The sequence below is a fragment of the Anopheles merus genome, chromosome 3R (genome assembly GCF_017562075.2).
Source record: "Anopheles merus strain MAF chromosome 3R, AmerM5.1, whole genome shotgun sequence".
NCBI lineage: Eukaryota > Metazoa > Arthropoda > Insecta > Diptera > Culicidae > Anopheles > Anopheles merus.
The window spans coordinates 23,513,547-23,536,382 of NC_054084.1; the positions used below are offsets into that span (position 1 = coordinate 23,513,547).

Sequence of the window (22,836 nt, forward strand, 5' to 3'; positions counted from 1 at the left end):
TAGTATGTGCTTTAAATGTTATGTGGCGATCAAAAGTCTGTGCGTCTGTTTGGTATTACTGAGTTCTTGTATGTTATGGGTTTTAGAATATGATATTTGCTATTGCAGATGTGAAGTATTTTGGATTGGGAGTGTGAAATTGTGTAACCTGTCCAACATGACCATTTCTGATCTATTTTGACTCCTTCTTGTAAAGATTTGCGTGATTCGGTTCTATTGTTGGATGCTGAGACAAGAACTATATCATCAGCATACATGAAACATTTAATGTTACTGAACATGGGGCGGAAGAGGGATTCTACACTAATCATTAAAGAGTGAGAGAAAGAATGGCACCCTGGGGAACACCATTCCCTTGGGGTGGTGGGGAACACCATGTACGTCAGAAGAATGAGTTCCAATTAAAACTTTGAATGTGCGATTTGAAAGGAAGCTTTGAAGGTACGCTGTAATGCGTCCTCCAATACCCCACATATTGAGCTGTTCAAGAATTGTATGTCGCCAGGTTCTGTCAAAAGCTTTTGACAAATCTAATATTGCACAGTCAATGTGGCGGCCTTTTGAGTAGTATGTTTTTAAAAGTTCATTAGTTTCGGCAAAATATGTCTCAGTACCTTTCCCACCTTTAAAGGTGTGTTGATTGGTACTAAGGAGGTTTCGGTCTTCTAATTCTTGTGTCAGTCTTCTATTTACCATTCTCTCCATGATTTTGCCAATGCAATTCAGGAGAGAAATGGGGCGGAAATTGTGAAGCAGGTTTTCCAGTCATCCGGTATGTTCCCGGAAGACCCAATATTATTGTAAATCTGAAGGAGGACTGTTCTGGAACGGTAAGGGAGATTTTGAAGCATTGGATAACCAATATTGGGGGCCTTTCCGGTTTAAGTTCGTAGGCTGAAATTTCAGCCTGTCAGCTGTTTGCATTGTATAGCAGTTTTCGAGCAGCTATCTAAGTAGGTATAATATACAGGTGGGCTTATCCCAAGGTGTGTGAAATTAGAAGGTTGGTTTTTATCGCTTCTGCTTCTGAATGAAGATTTTAAGAGTGTTTTGAGTATTCGTCAAGCCTCAAGAAAGCTTGTTTGAACAAAAGTTTTTACCCATTTTGTCAAAAAGTGATATTTAAATTTGGTTATAAAAACATGTTATGAGACCACCTGGAATCACTTTGGTAAAAATACGAAAAAAATAATTGGTTGTTTTCAGTACACTGATGTACACAAAGGTTATATGTGTAAACAAATATTCGACCGCATGTCCTCGGCGCGGAACAGTGTGTTCGAGAAATGTGCCGCAGATTCAGCATTGCATCCGATGAATTCAGGTATCATCCAAGGTGGATTAAAAATATCAGGTGGTGGATTAGGGCCTTTGGGGGGTCGCTATAGTAGAGGGACTTTACGTCATTTTAAAACCGTTAACCATTGATTTCCGCACACAAAGCTTAGCAAATAGAACAGATTTCTTTGTTATTATATGCATTTTTGTGTGTCTATTTATTTTATCGTAAAAATGAGATATATTAACAAAAGATTTGATGATTTGTTTATGCACGAAATTTAAAATCATGTGTAAGAGTTCTAATCTCACGTAAATTGTCCATGCGGCTCGTAGATAATGAGGAAATAATGTGAAAATTGAAAAAAAAATGATTTCTTACAATTTATCATCAAAAATGTCGTGAACACAATGAATTATAGAATAAATTCATGGAATAACACAAAATAACACACTTTATTCTATGTTTTAATGTTAAATAAGAACTCGCAAAGTCCAATATATTTGGAAGCAGAAGTCTTTGCGCAAAGTCGCAAAGTAATATATTTTTAAAGAATATTTAATCGAAAAAATGGGGTAGATAAACAACAATTATATGAACAAATTAAATGAATGTAAACAAAGTTTGAATACTGGGGACCTTACGTCAAGTGACGATTTGTCAAAATGCACTAGAGTCCACCACCTGATATTTTTAAATCCACCTTGGTATCATCAACGTTTTCAAGCATCATACCGCAGTCTTGGCATTGGCTAAGACAGATTCGGGAAGGGGTGCCGCGGTCTTGAGATAAAGTGTGTAACCCTGTAACATGTCACTCTCTGTCAGCAATTACACTTTTTGTACGAATCGGTCGTTAATAATTATGAACACATCCCAGCAATCAAAACAGATCATCAATAAAACTTTGAAATCTATACGACTATTAGAACCGAGGAGAAATGCTTTTCAGTTGTGAATGATCAAACTTTCATACAAAATGGATGACCTGCCCATAAATGAAACATTTGCTGAAACATTATTTATCATTTCGTTCTATTACAGAGAACAGCATTAGACGCAGCAGATGCAGCAGATACAGCAAAAGCTGCAGATGCAGCAGAAGCTGCTGAAGCTGCTGAAGCTGCTGAAGCTGCTGAAGCTGCTGAAGCTGCAGAAGCTGCTGAAGCTGTAGAAGCTGCAGACGCAGTAGCAGCAGTAAAAGCAGCAGCAGCAAAAGTAGCAGAAATTCAAGCAGCAGCAGCAGCATCAGCAGCAGAAGCAGCAGCAGCATCAGCAGAAGCAGTAGCATCATCAGCAGGAGCAGCAGCAGCAGCAGCAAAAGCAGCAGAAGCTGCAGAAGCAGCAGTAGCTGCAGAAGCAGCAATAGAAGCAGTAGTAGCAGCAGCAGCATCAGTAAGTATTGTTTTTTTTAGTTTCCTTTTTTCAATAGAGACTTTGAGCCAATTGGTCTCATTTGCCTCTTTCAATCGATAGATTAATTCTAAGGTTAAAATTTAACATTCTTCTTTGCAAGTCATTTGCTTAACAAGTTGGCTGATAAGTCCCCGGTCTGACACATAGATTGCGCCGCTAGTATTAAATGCGTATTATTTTTATATAGTACCAACCTTCAAATGATTCGTGTCAAAATTTGACGTCTGTATGTCAATTAGTTTGAGAGACAGAGCGTCTTTTGTCAAGCAACTTTTGTCAAGGCCCCATATGAAGAAGAAAAAAGTGTTGTTCCACCAAGACAACGCACCGTGCCACAAGTCATTGAGAACGATGGCAAAAATTCATGAATTGGGCTTCGAATTGCTTCCCCACCCACCGTATTTTCCAGATCTGGCCCCCAGCGACTTTTTCTTGTTCTCAGACATCAAAAGGATGCTCGCAGGGAAAAAAATTGGCTGCAATGAAGAGGTGGTCGCCGAAACTGAGGCCTATTTTGAGGCAAAACCGAAGGAGTACTACCAAAATGGTATAAAAAAATTGGAAGGTCGTTATAATCGTTGTATCGCTCTTGAAGGGAACTATGTTGAATAATAAAAATGAATTTTGACAAAAAAATGTGTTTTTCTTTGTTAGACCGGGGACTTATCAGCCACTCTGTTACTTGAAGTTATTATCTGTTGATTTAATAAAAAAAATGAATGTTACAAATGTGGTTTTGGTTAGAGATCCTTATAAAGGTTAGTAATACGAAGGAATTTAAAAAGTTTACGCTGGCAATCGCTGTCTGGTAGGAGGATGGGGTCGATGCTGTGGCCTAACTTGCAGGTGATGCATTACGCAATATATCCATGACGTTCGGTTAAGATTTAACGGACGGTAATGTCGACGCCACAGAAACTGCATAGTGGTGGGCTGGATTTTTACAATAAAAAAGTGTGGATGAGCTGGGTGTGTCCTATCCGGAGTCGTGATATGATTCTCTGGTCTGGGTGTGATGGATGGTCTCTCCATGGTGGTGTTGTGGTCTTGATGGTTTTCAGGAAAGAGCGGCTACTGCTAACTCAATAACTATTCCAGCAAATGGCGATGAAGGTTTTGCGTAGGCGAATGAAATCACGGCGTGGAAGAGTATTATGGCAGCAGACCGGGTTGTTACGTCCTGCATTTGCTAGTCGGTCTGCTATTTCGTTTCCATGAATTCCTGTGTGACCAGGAATCCAGCAGAATGTGACTTGGTGTGAAATCGGTATATTGCAGAGTTGTTGGATGTTCGGGTCATGGATATTTCCATATTCAAGTACTTGAAGGATACTTGCACTGTCAGTGAAGATCACGTTGGGTTTGTCTCTGCGTAGACCTTCATCAGCAGCCATAACCAAGGCTATTGCTTCTGCAGTAAAAATTGAAGAATGGTCTGGTAGCCGGATGGCGCTATAGTCGATGCTGGAGCAGATTCCACAGCCAATAGAACTGCTAAACACTTAGGTATTTTTGATGGTGGAATGATGGTGTTTTCTGTTTTTAGAATGATTCGTGCAGATTTGTGGTTTTTACCGGATAAAATTGCTACTTTCTGGAATATTACTTTGGTGGTTGTCTTAGGGTTAATTTTAAAAACAAATTTACCCCAAGATAGATTTTTTTGTCAATTTGACGACTTCACTTGATCCCGACTGGCTTCTCGGTATTGATCGTCCAAGAGCGGAGTAAAAATATTGTCTGTTTTTCTTGGACGTTGGAGACTCTTCAGTGCTTTACGTCGAGTCTTAATAGCAAGGGCAACTGTTTTTTTCCACAAGTTTTATGCTATTTCAGTTCATGTTATTCATATCATAACTTTCCGTCAAAAGATTATTGGATTGTCTGGCTGAAATTCAGCTTCCGCCAATATTTACGCTTAGTGTGACGTCCCTATCATCGGCCAAATCAGCACAATTTCCTCAACTGTAATATTTTAGAATATTACGTATAAAGAAGTCACGTATATTGGAGTATGGCGTATATATCTGAATACCTATACTTTATGAACATATTTTGGGTTTTGCGAGTTTTTATTTAACATAAATAAAGATTCAGCGCATGTTTTATAGTTAAAATATAATAACTGGAGTATTATTTCTTGAATTTATTTTATGATTTATTGTGTTTAGACATATTTTTGGATAAAATTGAAACAAAAATATTTTACAAATGTTCCGAGACGAGACCAATCGTAAGAGTACCAATTTCACCTGATTATTGATTTAGGGACTTGTTCAAACTATAATAAGATTTCAAATATTCTTTTACTATGCATGCACAAATCCACTATCGATGTGCAACTTTTCTCTAAGCGATCGTACTAATCCATTAGTTGATTCCAAACCATACAAATATACGTTCAATCCAATTTCTTCTCAATGCAGAAGATTTCTCAATAGGCCGTGCGTTTTCAAAAAACTTTTCTTTTTTTTTATAGAAACGGAAGCTTTTTGACGTCATTGGATATAATCAGGTATGTTTTCCATTTTCAAACTCAAACAACTTTTTATTCTAAAATTCAGATATATTCTAAAATTTTAATTTTTCAAGCTATCATTTTTTCACCGTTTGAAGCCGGCTTGCATGCCTGAACCGTTTTTTTTGTTATTTCTCGTAAGGACGGCCTGGTTGGCCGTATCATTATGGACTAGACTTAAATCTAACATTGTTGGTTCTATTGTATTTCTTAATATCTATGGGCTGGCCGAAGCACATTTCCTTGCTCGGCTTTGTGCACCTTATTCCGGGTGGGCTCGGATTCTGTTGTATGCCAGCCGTTCTCTTTCCATAGTGTCTATGGGGAATTCCAGTATTCCCATCCAAGGGAGCAGGGATTTAGTGTATATGGCATCGACACCGTATTTTACAGGTGTTAGGTGAGCGATGGTTTCCAGCATCCGGGTTGTCTAGTGCTCCGCGATGGCTTGGTTGTTCTAAATCACCACTCTGAGCTCGTCATGGTGGTGAGCTTCTGCCCCAACCGTCGGTTATGTGTTCAGACTGCCCGAGGATCACTAAACATAATTTAACATACAACGTAGACAATATACTACACACTAAGGTTACTACTAACAAATATGCTAATAGGTACAATCATACATAACCGGGTAAATATGTACGCGCGAGAACACCAATAAGTGTCCACATGGCTATGCGTGTGTAGATGTGGATATAAAGAAAATCCACATGCACACACGCACACCCATGCAGACACCTACCCATGCACACGAACGCTCATACACCCTAAGCCATACATGATCATACCTATACATTTATTGGGTCTCTAAACATATAAGTTCGGTACGTGATTACAAGGTGATGCCAACCTCCTTAGCATATTTGTGCAGAATTCTCGCGTATTCGTAGTCCCTTTGACCAAGGATGTCACGTATTGGGACTTCAGGGTTCCTCCCTATTGCTTGAACCGTCGATAGTAGTGCGGGTCTTGTTGTTTCAAACTCCACACATTACCATATGACGTGGTCGATGTCGTGGAATCCTTTGCCACAGCTACATACATTTGTATAGACGATCCCTATACGTTGTAGATGTGCATTCATCGCATAGTGGTTTGACATGAGTCTTGATGTCATGCGAATGAATCCACGATCTGCCTGTAGGCTTTGAAACCATGGACGTTGTGTCACCTTAGGAGAGATGGAGTAAAGAAATCTCCCGAGATCATCGGCATCCCACATGCTCTGCCAACGAGCCATGCATAATTGCTGTGGGAAGCGGAGGAATTCGTGAGGCTGAATCGATCGTTCAAAGGAATCGCCCTCAGAGGCGCCTCGTTTGGCCAAGAGATCTGCCCTCTCATTGTCAGGGATTCCGCAATGAGCAGGTAGCCAGACAAGCGATATTCGAAACGCTTTATTGAACAGAGAGCTTAGTGTTTCTAGATTTTTTTTAATAAAGTAATCAGAGCTCTTTATCGCCTCCACGGATTTCAAAGTTTCGACAGCACTGAGACTGTCAGTAAATATATAATATTGATCCGGAGGGCTCGCGCTTATTAGAAGCAACGCGTAAAATATGGCAGCCAACTCTGCGACAAATATTGAGCATGGCTGTCTCAATTTGAAGAAGGCTTGTTTGGATGTATTATATACACCAAAGCCCGTGCCCACGTCTGAAAAGGATCCGTCCGTAAAATATTGTTTTTCGTTGGGATGGCCATACTTGTTCACAAAAATGCTGGGAATTGTCCTCCAGCGAAGATCGTTTGGTATGTTCTTTGTTTCCTCTTGCAAAGAGGAATCAGTTACCAAAAGGGAATTGTAGGACTCCGGTAGATTGGCGCAGCTGATTGCTTGTGAAGCACTAGGGTTAGCCTGTAAAGATACAAAATCCTGATATATCTTCATGATTTTGCAGTTAGAACCTGCCTCTTGTAGGGATTTGAAATTATCAATCACTAGTGGATTAGATACTGTCGAACGAAGTAGAAGGCGAAGCGATAATTGTTCAAAACGTAGTTTTAGCGGCATCACTCCAGACATCACTTCTAGGGACATATTATGGGTGGATTTCATACATCCCAGCGCAATTCTAAGACAACAATATTGTATGCGTTCTAGTTTTATGAAATGCGTCTTGGATGCCCAATGGAAGCATATGCAACCATATTCCAAGACGGATAAAATCGTTGTCTTATACAGTCTTAGGAGATCTAGTGGGTGTGCACCCCACCAGAATCCCGTGACTGTTCGGAGGAAGTTAATTCTTTTGGCACATTTTCTTGCCAGTTGTTCCATATGTGACCTCCACACATTTTTGCTGTCAAACCAAACCCCTAGGTATCTAAAAGTTTGGGCAATCGTGATTTTTTCTCCATATAAATATATGTCAAACTTTGGTTTGTTCACGTTCTCACGCCTAGTTTTTGGTGTATCGTAGTGAAATGAAAAAATAAGCATTTCAGTTTTTTCTGGGGAAAACTCGATACCTAGGTTGTTTGACCACGCTTCCAGATTGTTCAGCGTGGTTTGCAAAGGATTTTGAAGACCTACGATGTCGTTGCTAGCGACTGACACAACACCGTCGTCTGCCAATTGCCTTAGGTTGCAGTTTGGGGCAAGACATGAATCGATATCATTTACATAAAAGTTGTATAAAATGGGGCTCAAACAGGACCCTTGTGGTAGTCCAAAATAACTGATCCGTCTTGTTTGAGCGAGACCATTATCGAAATTCATTGCTTTTTCAGAAAGGAGGTTGCAAAGGTAAGTGTTTAGTTTATGATTTAACCCCGCGTTTTGAAGTTTTTGACCTAGTATGCTAATCAATACTGAGTCAAATGCCCCTTTTATATCTAGGAATACAGAGGCCAACATCTCTTTACGAGTATGTGCCAGCTCTATTTCTGAGACAAGAAGCGCTAAGCAATCGTTTGTACCCTTACCTTTGCGGAAACCAAATTGGGTACTGGACAACAAGTTGTTAGACTCCAACCAGTTGTCCAATCGAAAAAGAATCATCCTCTCGAACAATTTGCGCAAGCACGATAGTAGGGATATAGGTCTATAAGACCCGTGCTCTGATGACGGTTTGCCGGGTTTCAAGATGGCGACTACTTTCACCTCTCTCCATTCTTGCGGGACTATATTGAGATCTATCATTTTGTTAACTATCATCAATATCCGCTTCTTCGCCACGTCTGGAAGGTTTCGGAGAAGACTACTACTAATCTTATCCAGTCCGGGGGAAGAATTATTGCAAGAAAGGAGAGCTAGGGATAGCTCGACCATGGAGAAAGGTGCATCCAAGCTGGGATCACTGCAAGGCGCATGTTGTTCAAATTTCTGCGTTGGAACGAAATCTGGACAGACTCTTTCGGCGAACTGATAAAGCCAGTCTCCTGAAAATCTTTCGCTCTCATTTGTAATTGTGCTGTTTCGCATCCTTCTACCCATTGTCCACAACGCACGTAGCGAAGTGTCAGGCGGGAGGTTTTTGACAAATTTGCGCCAAAATCCTCTCTTTTTCGCTTTAAGTAAGTTTTTACATGTTCTCTCCAGTGCCTTATACTTTTCGTATAAGGCAATGGAGTCATGGAGTTTATATTGTCCAAATGCCTTTCGCTTCGCTACGTATGCAGTTTGGCAGTCTCTGTCCCACCAAGGAGTGGGAGGCTTGGTATGCGTCCTTATTTGGCGGGGCTCTCTTGTTTGGGCTGCAAGAGCGCACTCGTTTACACAGTCTACGAGATTTTTGTATTCCACTAGTGGGTCAAACATGGATGTCACAGATGGCAGCCTCACTGACATAAGTGCGTTGTATCTCGTCCAATCAATATTCCTTGTCATGTCGTAGTTGACCGGTATGCTATTGATTGGGCGCCTTCCAGTAGTGATTTTAATTTCAATCGGTAAGTGATCGCTGCCATTAGGGTCCTGGATAACCTTCCACAAAGTATCCAGAGCAAGCGACACTGAGCATAGAGACAGGTCTATTGCACTGTCACGCGCCGAAGGCCCTGCCACTCTAGTAGCATCGCCGGAGTTTAATATTATCAATCTATGGTTGTCGCAAAAGTCCCTAATGACTGGAGCACGTGAGTCGTCTCGTGTGCATTCCCAGTCGTATCCATGAGAATTGAAATCTCCCAGGATAAGAAAAGGTGTTTTCATTGCAGATGCTATTATTTCAAGATCCTTTTTGATCTTCTCAAGTTCAATCTCGGCTTCCGGTGGGATATATACAGATGCAAAGGATAAATCAAGATCGTCTATCTTTGCCTGGATTGCGACACATTCAATAATTAGTAATGAGGGGAGGGGTATTCGAAAGAATTGTATGTTTTTTCGTACTCCTATGAGTACTCCCCCACCACGCCTAACCCTATCTATAGTGTTTCGATCTTGGCGTATAATGTTATATCCGTGGAAGGTAACTTTTTTATCAGGGGAAAGCCAAGTTTCTGATAGGACAAATACATCTATGTTGTGCTTGTTTACCTCTACTTTAAACATATCTATTTTTCCAAGAAAACTTCTACAATTCCATTGGAGTATGTTAGCCATGGACGGGTTAATGTTCCAATTGTACCAACGAACTCAAAGCAGGCCATCGCCCAAGCCATTGCTTTATTGCGCTGATCAACATTGGTCGTGTCATAGCAATTATGCTTTTCAATGGTTCTGGAAAAGCCAGCGCTGTAATCATTGAGTCAATCATTTCTGATATGGACAGCGACTGAACCTTTCGTCGAGGTTTCTTTTTTGGCTCAGGCTTGGGCTGGGGATTTCGGGGGAGGGAAGGAGAAGGGAGTAATGGAAGATCCTCGTCCAGCGAAGGATTGTTAGGTTTTCTGGGACGAGGGGCACGTGCTAGACGAGGTGGTGCCTGGGGAGGAGAATTTTTCTTCTCATAACGTAGAGAAGTTTTCTTCTCCTTAGGAGGCGTAGCCTTCATAGGGGTTTTCCTAGGACGACGACGATTCACGGATCTCTTCACTCTTATTATCACCTCCGAGATTTTAGGGACTGGTTCCTGGTTTACCGATGTGAACTCTTCAGCTAGCACGGTGTATGTGTTTTCGGTCGAGCTACCATTCGCTAGAACTGCAGCATATGACCCACGGGCCAATTGGTACTGGGCTTTGTTTAGTTCATTTTGGGACTTCTTGTACACCGGGCACTCGTTTAGTTCACGCCAATGATTTTTACATTGAGCGCATTTGAATGGCGCTGCAGTGCAATCCGAGGACGGATGTTGACCTTGGCATTTAAAACATTTAAATTTGTTGCTGCAAAAGTCTTTTGTATGACCGATTTCACTACATTTCTCGCATGTTGGAATCTTGGGAGCAAAGGGTCTTGCAATAGGAATGCGGAGTCCTTCGTACACCAAGAAACTAGGGAGTACAGTTCCCTCAAACGTAACGCGCTTTGATTTTGTTTCCGTGTACGTCTTTTGCCCGTTTACTGTGGAAGAGGTGTAAAGTGGTTTCACCGCAATCACCCTCACCCCTGGAGTGGAAAGAGTCCGGAAAGCACCCATTCCCAACTTTAGCAGTTCTTCGGATGGAATATCCAGATCCTCTACGACACCAGCTACCTCAACTATTCCACCTGGGATATACACCCGGTAGTGATCAGTGAATTGTGGATCAGCTGCTATAGCGTTCGCCTGCATTCGGTCGCTAACGGTGATTCGTATCCGGTTAGTACGAACACGAAATACATCGGTTACCGCAGGATAGCTTTTATGCAGGGATGCAGTTATAGCCACTAGGTTGAGCTCACTTTTTCCGGGCATCATGAAGACACGAAAGTCTCCCCGGTAGCAAGATGGGTATTCACGATGTCTTGCTTTGTCAGTCGACATTGGTGTGACGGTAGCAAGAACTTTTTTGCAACTGGTTCCTTCTTCTACTACTACGGGTGCTTTGCTTTTCTTATGGGATACCGTAGTGAACCCTTCATCAGAGGAAATCGTTACAATTTCCATATTGGCCATATTGGCCACAACAGTTGGGGGCAAACAGATATAATTATTTAATAGAAATACCGCGGAGAGAAATGCAAGATAAGAAAAAAAAAATAAGAGAAAAAAAAACAAGAACAAAATACTAATACGTACAAAACTACTAGAACTTTGTCATCAACCTATCATCACGCACTGATGTCTACTCACAAAGGCGGAGACTGTAACGGTACTATGTACACTCTACACTCTACACACTCAGCACAATACACACTTGCCACACTGCTTACGCTAGGCATGTGGTGCGTTATACGAAACACACTCGTTACACACAAGTAGGACTTCACACTCACCACCAGGACACACAGTGATACTACTAAAAGGGCAGTCGGTGAACTTTCGGCTTTGAAGCGATTTCGATCTGTTGCTGTGGAGCGATCGTGATAAGCATCCGATCGCATCGACGGTTGGAGACAGAATGAGCTGAACCGTTTATTGCTGAAGAAATAAAAAAATATTACAGAATTTTCCAAGTCACTTTAGAATGTAAACATTGTTATTCAACGCTTGAAAATAGTGTTGAACATCAATCGGATATTTTATTTTCATCATAATATTTTTTTATTTCTTCAGCATGATTTTCAACACGACTCAAGCTGAATTGAGTTTGACAGTTCTTTGGCAGTCAGAAAATCTCAATAATGGTACCCTTCACGATTCTAGTCAGTTTTTTGTATGGAGTTTGACAGTTGGAGGCTAAAATCATGTAAACACTTCATACAAAACCACACATAAAACTAGCCTGCAATTTTCAGTCCAGATTATTCTAGCCGCAAAGCTAGAATTAGATTCGAGTACCTGCTCGAGAAATGGCAAAACAAGGTGGTGTTTACATTTATCCCAAAGTGCATTAAAGAGATCAGGGTATGGAATATAGCATTAAAGTGTATGTAGTCCAGGTGGTCGCAAAGCATGTTTGATAACCAAATTTGACCATCATTTTTTGACAGAACAGTTGAAAACTTTTGCTCAAACAAGCTTTCTGTTAACTTTACAAATACTCAAAACACTCTTAAAATCTTCATTCAGAAGCAGAAGCGAAAAAAATCAGCCTTGTTAGCCTTGTTAATCACCTGTATATTATACCTACTTAGATAGCTGCTCGAAAACTGCTATACAACAGCTGACAGAACTTAAAACGGAAAGCGCGATTGAACCTGTGCAGATAGCTTCTAAAACAGCCATGGCCGCAAAGAAACATGGTGACAAAGTAGTCCACATCACAATGTTTCCTTTCTAGCCATGCTGCAACGTCGGGAATCAGCAAGTAGGTCCATCTTCCGTTCAACGAACTACTCCACTCGTTCTGTCATTGCCGCATCGATGCTTGCCTTGAGGCTTTCTTTGCAGTCTCGGTGAAAGATTCCCCGCACGCGATTTCCGGAAGTTCTTCGAGTCCTCCTCGAGGGTGATGCAGAGAGGCATCATGCTCGCAATAACGCATACCGCTTCGTACGAAATGGTACGGTACGCGCTAGTAACACGCATGGCCAACTTTCTGTGCACCTTATTCACGGTGTTCTGGTGCTGCTTCTCCTTTAGTATATGCGCCCAAACCGGCACTCCGTACCTCAACAACGAGATGGCATAGTTAGCATGAAGGCGCCTAATGCTGCTACTAGGTCCGCCAATGTTTGGGGTGAATGCCACTAGTGCATTTACTGTTTTCATGGTGTTGTGTTCGGATGGCCGAGAGTATACAATTTATATTACACCGAACATGTAATAAACAATACACAATACTTTATTCAACGATCAGCCCTTGTGTTCCCGACGGTGTCCCACGAGCGTCTGGCGCTCTCTCATCTGCTAACCGCTCATCAGTCACTCAGTGGCTGCATACGTCCTTAATGCCGTATAAAGGGAGCCTTCCACTTCGTAACCGCAGCATATGGCCTTCTTGAAGACTTCCTCGAGGTGGCTCTTAAATTTCAGTCGGTCATCAATGACTACCCCAAGATACTTCAGCAATCTGGTAGACTCGACTTTTATAGTTCCTGCCGTTATCGATGCTTTGTGGTGCACCTTGTGACTGCTGATGACAATGAACTCAGTCTTCGCATGCGCAATCTCTAGCTTTACATCCCACATCCACCGGTCGATCCGACCGACTGCAACAGTGGTGAGCAGCTCTACTTCCTCAATAGACACAGCTGAGACGGTGAGAGCGATGTCGTCTGCAAAACCAGTGATTTTGACACCAAGAGGGAGGGGGAGGGTCTGTACTCCATCATACATGGCGTTCCACAGGGTGTGGGACCAAGCACTGATCCCTGGGGTACGCCTGCGGTGATGGAATTAGTTTTAACCGTCAAGATAATTCCTCAACAGCCTGCATAAGTGCGGGGGTATCTTCATGCGCTCTACCGCTGTCGCTATTGCCTCCCAATTAGCACTGTTGGAAAACGTTTGCCACAACTCTTCACTATGTAGCATCATCTGCACTAGGTTGGTCTGCCTTACGGCGGTTCTGCACTTCGTGTCAAACAGCTGGCGCTCCTCTAGGAAACGTGGACAGTAGAACATTACATGTTCCGCAGTCTCAACTTTGTCCTTATATACTGGGCATCGAGGTGAAGAGGCGTGCCGGAATTTGTGGAGGTAGCTCCTGAAGCACCCGTGGCCAGAAAGCATCTGCGTGACAAAATAATCCACGTCACCGTGTTTCCGGTTTATCCACATTGCTACATCGGGGATTAGCGTGAAGGTTGTCGACGCCAACGTTAGTTTACTCCTATGGCCCTTGTCGACAGCATACCGTATCACACGATGGTCGCTGCCTGTAAAAGTATCGCTGACGCGCCATTGTAGGTGCCAGGCCAGACATGGGCTACAGAACGTAATATCTATTATAGATGTCCTTTCGTTTCTGCTGTAGGTAGCGGTTGAGCCGACGTTTCCCAGAACTACATTAAGTTGGGCAACAGTTTTGAGCACTGCCTCTCCTCTGCTATTCGTCCGTTTACTCCCCCATTCGACAGCCCAGGCATTAAAATCACCGGCAATCACCAAAAGACTGCATCCCTCTAGCGCTACACATAGATTGTTAAAGCTGTTGTTGTCATTAAATTTTTCTGGTTCCCAGCTAGGAGGTGCATAGCAGCTGGCAAAGAATACTCCGTTAACTTCGGCTATGCAGAAGCCCTCGAACGTATTTGAAACAACCCGCTGAATGGGATATCTTTGTATCGCCCAAATTGCTGCTGCGCCAGTTTTATCAGCCACCCAATTCGTAAATCCGATTGGAGCCCTGTAAGGCTCTGATATAATAGCAATATCTGCCACCTCTTCAAAAAATACTTGGCTCAGGAGGTCCTGGGCTGCTTCACAGTGGTTCAGATTTATCTGGACTGCTTCCATAATGTTGTTTTTTTTCATCATTGGGCAGAATGCTCCACTCGAATGATGCGCGTTGAATCGAGCTGGACAGAACACACATCGACGGGTTTTTTGGCACGCAGAAGCGAAGTAACCTTCATCTCCGCAACGCAGACAGCATTTACTCCTGTCTGAACCCCTGCAGTCTTGCGAGATGTGGCCCGTTTGCCAGCAGCGGTAGCATTTACTGCTCGGAGTGCTGACCCGCACTGGGCAGACTGACCAGCCTATTTGTATTTTTCCTACTGCTGTCATCGCCGGCACTAGCTTTGCTGGAAGTTTCACGACAGCAGTCTGCATACCCGAGAAAGAAGATTTCATTCTTACTTATAATTTACAGCCTTCAGTGCAGGTAAATTGATTTCGCACTTCTCGTTCGACATCAGCTGCCTCTGTCCCTTCATCGAAATAGCGAATTTCGACAGTCTCCATTTGCCCAAGGGTTTTTACTTTACCAGATTCTCCAATGGCCTTTTGAATTTTCTCGGAATAATCTTCACTGTAGGTACAGTATCGGACAGAAAGATAGGGCATTGGTTTTTCAACGCACCATGCACCCGTTGGGCCAAGTTTATGTGTGGTTTGTATGTGTTTGTGTTTGTGTGTGTGTATGTGTGTGTGTGCATGTGTGTGTGTGTGTGTGTGTGTGTGTGTGTGTGTGTGTGTGTGTGTGTGTGTGTGTGTGTGTGTGTGTGTGTGTGTGTGTGTGTGTGTGTGTGTGTGTTTGTGTGTTTGTATGTTTGAATGTGTATTGGTGTGTGTGTTTGTTTCACAAGTATGTCGTTTCGGATAGATTTGTTAGTAGTTTTTTTGTGTTTTGGGTTAGGTTTTTGTTGTAATTAGCAGGACCACCGCCCTCGCGAGCAGTGATCCCTATTCAAAAATGCAATAAGCTCAGTTCTTGATCTTATTGCCGTCGCCCACGATGACATTTATCATGCGTTGACGCATCGACATCACCAGATTCTGGATCGTTTCAGGTGGAATGTTTTTCCACACCTCTTGCATGTGATCGAAGAGCTGATCCAGATCTTCCGGTATGTTTTTACCCAGCCTCTTCTTGAATATTGCCCAGAGGTTCTCAATGGGATTGAGATCCGGGCTAAGGGCAGGCCACTTCATTGTTTTGACATTGTTGTCAGCAAGCCAAGTTTGGACGGTCCCGGAAGTATGCTTAGAATCGTTGTCTTGCATAAACATCCAAGACCGAGGAAGGTTTTCCCTAGCATGTGATAGCAAATGAGTATCAAGAATGTCTCGATACCCAAACCGATTTAAATTACCGTGGATTCGAACCAACGGACCCATCCCATAGTAGGAGAAGCATCCCCACACCATGAGACTACCACCGCCATGCTTGAAAGTTTTGAAGCAGTACTTCGGATCAAGAGCACAATTAACAGGGCGCCGAACCAACCTGCGTCCGTCCGACCCCTGTCGATTGAATTTCGACTCGTCTGACCACAAAACCCTGCGCCAATCCTCCTCATCGAAGAACATGTGCTCAATTGCAAATAACACCCGTGCGTTTTTATGCGCAGGTGTTAAATTGGGCACTTTGACTGGCACTCGCGCGAGTAGCCCGGCACTGACCAATCTTCGCTGAACTGTTCTCGGCGTCACCGCCAATTTCAGTCTGCCTCGGATCTCTGGTGCCGAGCTAAACGGATGTTTCTTCGATATGTTTACGATCTTACGGTCTTCCTCCGCCGTGGTCTTCCGAGGACGTCCGGGTGACTTGCGCGTTTCGGTTGACCGAAGCGCGTTTGCCACAAAGGTGCGCGATCGTTCCATCACGAACTCGATCGTTCTGCGCTTAATGCCAGCAGCCGCCATTCGCTTAATGATATGGCGCTGATAATCGGTACAATGTTTACCGCGACCCATTGTAATAAAAATTGCTTGCTTAGACCGTCAAGAACACACTGGTTAAAAACTTGTACACGACTGATGCCGTGCACTGCCTGCGTTCTGCTTTTATACGCGATGCATCATATCGTTGTCGAGCAGCAAAAAAGCGTATGGATAAAAACTATCTATGAGTAAGCGAGTGAGCATCTACCCATTCAAAACCGAACAGAATACTGCCGCGCTCATGAAACAAAACGCCCATTGAAAAGAACACCTGCGCGCTTGCTCAATGCACACACAAAGTTTCCCATGCGCACACAACGTTCAACGACGAGATGCACGCAGGCCTTTCAATGGCGTACACTGGCGAAACACCTGTGAGGGAATGCCGAGTTCATTGCTATTGTGCGCGTTTCCATTTCGCACCGCTGTCGCAATCACATTCATGAAACAGCACACCTGCGTTCTCGTCCGAAGAACATTCGCTGCTATCGATGCAAACTTTAGCTTTTATCCAAGTGTGATCGCACGCACGCACACATAATCAAAATGTTTTCAACGCAATATGAAACCATGTCCAGCTACGTTTCTTCAGACAAAAACCCGCGCACTCGCGCACACACACGTACACACACACAGACACACAGACACACAGACACACACACACACACACACACACACACACACACACACACACACACACACACCACACACACACACACACACACACACACACACACACACACACACACACACACACACACATACACACAAACACAAGTAACGTGGCAAAACAAGTGCACGGTGCGTTGAAAAAAAAGGGTCCTATCTTTCTGTCCGTTACTGTACCTATAATGGTGGTATGGTTCCTATAGTCGTCGTATTGTGTTCCTATAGTGGTGGTAAACAAAGATACCTCCTAAAAAGTGTATAACATCAATGAAACTTAGTTTCGAAGTTGTTTTTGTATGAATAGCAAGGATAGCTTCCATAATAATGATTTCTTTCGTAATTTGATCGTAAAAAATGTATGAATTTGGTTGAAGAAAATATTGATTAAAGTACTGAATAACACCTGTCGTCAACCCACACCCGGAAGATAAAGCTTGATTTGAGGTTGATTTTTTCACTCAGCCAGATAAGCGAATTTTGGCCTTTGTTTGGTACATTACTTACAGAAAATTTATTTCTGTTGCTTATTTTAATGACAACAGTACGACATGTCAAAAAAAATCATCGAAAAAATCTAAAACGAACTGTTTTTATTGATTTTATAACTATAACCACTATAGGAACATGCCTGTTTTGTGTACCTATAATGGCACTATGGTAAAAAACACTTAAAAATGCATAAATATGGTCAAAAGACCAATAATTTTAGTAAAACAATAACATTTCATAACAGTCATGTTGAAAAACTAGTAATTGCGTGGGTATGTGATCATTTAGAACGTTAACAGAAGTATGAGTTTCGTTATGAAATCTTAAGGATTTTGGAAAAATGTTGACACATTTCACAAAATAATGGATTTTTCGGTCACTAAGTAACGGAATGGTCCCATTTATCTTTTAAATTCTTTGTAAAAGGCTAAAGAACATTTCACACTGACGAAAATAACTTAATTACTTTTAATTTGCCGTATGGACCGCATTTTAGTGCAATACCACCACTATAGGTACATTTACCCTATCAGGTATGTCAAACTGGCGGCCCACCCGTCGATAATGAATGCGGACCGCGAGAATATTGTGAGAAGTACTGAAAAAAGCACTGCAAACCAAAAATCTGTTATTACTATTTGTCGAAGTGTTTTCAATTTTCCAGAGAAGAACAATCATTGTGTCGCTATATTTTTCGAAATTAACATTAATGTTCCCATAACATCTAACAAACTTATTCTACACGTTCGTACAGAAAAACCGAGACCCTTAAGAAACATTAAATCGAATGCAAACTCATACGTTTTATGTTTCGATTAAATTCTGAATATTAGCATAATTTTGTGCAGACTCGATTGCACATTCTATATGGAAAAACAGATTTGCGTCTGTCTAGAAACGAAATAGGAATGAAAATAACAAGATACACACACTTGGAAACTTTGCAACAACTAGTGATGGATTGTTAAACCAACAGTTTCGCTCGTTGCCGTCCGAAGCCTATAGAGCCATCTAGAGTCATTCGGAACCGTTGGAGTCATCGGTTGTCGCACGGAGCGGTTAGTCTGGAGCCGGAACCATTTCTGACGGTCCTACCGATCTTAATGCCTCTGACTGCCGAGTAAAGGCTTCAGTCGGGTCCGAATTGCTCCGAACAGATCTGTACGGCTCCGATCTTAGTATGTTACATCTTTGATATTCGATTGGAGCCACTTCTGTTTTTTTTTTCATAATAATCTCACCATAAAATCAGTTAATATCCAATATGTACGACTTATCGAAAGCGTTTGTAGCCAAGTTGAATTTATTTGCATCTCACATTCTACAAGACGAATTGTACTTTGCAACCTCCCCGAAAATCAAAACCAAAATGAAATGATTATGCTTAAGATAAAAGGATTTACATTAAGGATTAAAATAAACGAAATGCCAAAGTCCTGCAATACATAGCTAATTAATAGGTTAGCTCACACAGTCCTTTCATTAATTCGCAAATCATTTCCCTTCAAGTGTCAAAAAAATATTTGCCAATCTTTTTGGGCTCACACACCACGAATCTGCGTCGGATAAAAATATCGTAATTTAACAAAATTATTCATTAACAACGGGTTCTTGTTATTAGAAATGAAAATACCACCAGAACAATTGGAAATTAGCGAAAACTAATGTTTAAACACGATTTATTACAATTTTTCTCTTGAACTGTCAAAAAATTTCAGGCAAATATTTTTGTTATTCATCCAGCTCGGATTGCTTATAAATAGATTCGCAACAGGCCGCTAGATTTCCCCTACCTCAGTGAAAAAGTTGGATTGAGCGATATTTTCTAACAGAACTGCCGTGTGAGAACACGACAAATGAAAAATATCCTATTTTAATAATAAGGATAAAATGAGATTGCATGTGACTTTAAAAGTATATTAAACTTTTTTTTAATAGAAAAGAGCACAATGGAAAATAACATCGCAAATTTATGAATAAGAAACGATTCCAGATTTGAAGCGAGGAGTACAAAAAGTGAATTTGTTTAACAATAATGATTTTAAACAGTATTTTATATAAATATTGAGGTATATTTTTTATTCTCAACTTTGCGGCCCGCGAATCACTGAAAATCTGTACTTGCGACCCTCTGATGAAATGAGTTTGACACAGCTGTCCTATATTAACCATAAACACTGATGCAGATAATTTTGTTAAAATTAAAATAGAAATTGCAAAGGAAATCTATAGCACACTCATCATAGATACAGGAGCAACCGTATCCGTACTTAAAGCTAGTAAATTAAAAACAGGTTGCAAGATCAATACATCTAAAAAATTAACTTTGATAAGCTCTAGTGACCATGAATCAGAGACTTTAGGTACTGCTGTGACAACAATTCACTTTGGCGATTATTCCATTGTACACGAATTTCATATAATAGAAGACGTAGAATCCATTTTTTGTGACGAACTGTTAGGAAAAGACTCATAAAGCACAGATGTATTGTTGATTATGTTAATTGGATGATATACAGGTGTCCCCCGAGATACGACTGTATTTGGGACCAGAAAAAAGTCCCAACGCAAGGCGTAAGTCGAAAAAGTCGTATGTCGAATCTAAATTTTATATCCGAAGTTGAAGAGTCGAAATCTATGAAATCGTGTTTTTTATTTGAAACAATGTTCGATAATGTATTAATTTTACACAAAAAGTCGTTTACACGGTATAGATATTCAATATCGGATAGTTGTGGAATCTTTGGAAATTTGTGTGTAACGGTTATCAGCTCAGAAATTCAAAAATATACATCAATTTCTTCTCGATGACAACTTTTCACTGTCAAAATCAAAATCGTCCGTATCTGCGAATCGTCGTAACTCGAGGGGGTCGTAACTCGGGGGACGCCTGTACTTCTCATCTGATAACGGATTGATTTCACATCCAATACAAGACAATGTAAATGGAAATTATATTTTACCAAAACGAAGTGAAGTAGTACGAAAAATAACCAAACCAAACTTGACAGCAGATTCAATCATCTTATCACAGGAAATCCATCCATGAGTATTTTGCGGAAACACAATAGCCTCCAAACATGATCAGTATATCAAATTCATTAATACCACAGATAAAGATGTTTCTTTTGAGATAAAATCTTATAAACCAGGAATTGAACCTTTACAACGTTGTCTGCCACCATACATGCCCACTGAACTGCCCCGTCAGGCCACGGAATCACTCTTTGAAACGATTGCATTTGCTTTTGCATTTTTTCTTTTTTAAATCAAATTCACCAATTCTCTTTGTTGTCTCAGTCGCTCCACAATGTCGTTTGTTGGGCTAATTCCATGGAATTTCATTCTTGGATCCCCCCTCCCCTCCCTTCCCTTCCCTTTCTTTACCTCTCGCAAAAGTCGGTGACATTCCGACTCCAACTACTGCTTGCAAGGGAATCGACTCCAAGATCTTATAATTATTGTTCATTCTCATTCTCATTTATTTATGAAAACATAAAAGAAACTCATTTTGATATTTTAATCATTTTTTTAAGAAATAATAATCGTGAAAGAAAAGCATTGTGAAAGAACCGATCAAATACGTGCAAATTTATCTCTTGTACCACGTCTTTTACAATGTGTAATGTGTCAGCCACTATGTGGCTGACGTGGCCCGATCGGAAAAAAACCCGTCAGCCACATAGTGGCTGACGTGGCAGACAACGTGTTAACAGACTATGAGCCGCTACAGAGAAAATCAAACACATCTAGGGAACGAATACAGAAAATTAACAAAATTAATGTAGAAAATATTCCACAGATAGCAAGAGAAGAATTATAAAATCTTATCACAAAATTCTCGGATGTATTTTGTTTAGAAGATGAACACTAACTACTAACAATTTTTACACGCATGAAATTTCATTGAAAGATAACTTCTTATATACCTTCTTATATACCAAATTACAAGCAAATACATTCAAAAACTGAGGAAAAGCTATCGCAGGTGTTAAAAAAAATATTATTGAACATTCTGTTTCGTCATATAATTCACCGATACTATTAGTACCAAAGAAATCAGTTGAAGGCAAGAAGAAATGGCGTTTAGTAGTGGATTTTCGGCAGTTAAACAAGAACATTTTACCAGACAAATTCCCTTTACCCCGCATAGACACGATACTAGATCAGTTAGGAAGAGACAAATATTTCAGCATATGAGATCTGATGTCAGGGTATCATCAAATCAAGCTTGATAAAAATTCGAGAAAATATACAGCTTTTTCCACACCTACAGGCCACTATCAGTTTACACGAATGCCATTTGGACTCAACATCATTTTGCCATTTGGACTTTTGGGAGATTTATCTTTCACGATGGGTTTCGGATGATCGTATTTGGTAATGCTCTAACTCAGCGGTCGGCAAACTTTTGAGGCTAAGGGCCAAATTTAGTAAATGATCTAAAGCCGCGGGCCAGGAGAATGCGGTTTTTCCATTATTGTGGTTTAATTATTACATTATATAATTTTAGAAACAAAATAATTGGTTAATTATATCAAGCAATGCGATTGGTATTATTGCTGTTTTCCTATAATTGTGTCATTCAAGTATGGTTCTGGTATGTCATCCAAGTATGGTATAGTATAAGTAAAAATTAATATACAAAAATATAAATCATAAAATTTTGTATGCGACCTTCATTTCGATAGTCTTATTGTGGTGATAAAATAATGTTAATATTACATAACGGTTGCATTAAAAACTGGACAACAATTGTCGATTTTTCATGGGTTTATCTTAACCTGCACTAACAAAACGTTAATTTCACCTTCAGTAGTAGTATCCCATTAGTTAGCAGACAAAATTTGACACCTCTATCAGTAGAACTCTAACCATGATGGTCCAAAAAGTTAATCAAAAGCGAGTGTGATCAAAGAATGGCACCCCGTAGCGTCCAAAATGGACTCCGTGCGGAAGTTTGTGGACGTCGTATATACCCGTTTTGGCATTTTGGTCGCCAACATCTTGGCACTATTAGGCAACAATCAAATCATCGAAAGAAAGCCCGGGTTCATTTTTGAGGTTTCAAAAGAAGCTGAAATGAAGACAGAGGGATAAGTGGCTACATTACTGCGTTAGCTGGACCGGGATATTGATGCAACCCCCCAAACAGTAATATAATATCCGGGAAACATGAATAAACAGATCAGGAATTAGAAATCGCATCCACTAGCTTC

General features: G+C 41.0%; 1 protein-coding gene across 3 annotated transcripts in view; it reads left to right on the forward strand.

Moving 5' to 3' along the window:
• LOC121595435 overlaps nt 1-22,836 on the forward strand; it is a 107,676-nt gene that overhangs the window by 43,288 nt on the left and 41,552 nt on the right. For all 3 annotated transcript variants that reach the window (XM_041919429.1, XM_041919430.1, XM_041919431.1), the window contains exon 3: nt 5,175-5,210. In XM_041919429.1, the coding sequence (XP_041775363.1) occupies nt 5,175-5,210 (36 nt within the window). The remainder of the gene's footprint in view (nt 1-5,174; nt 5,211-22,836) is intronic.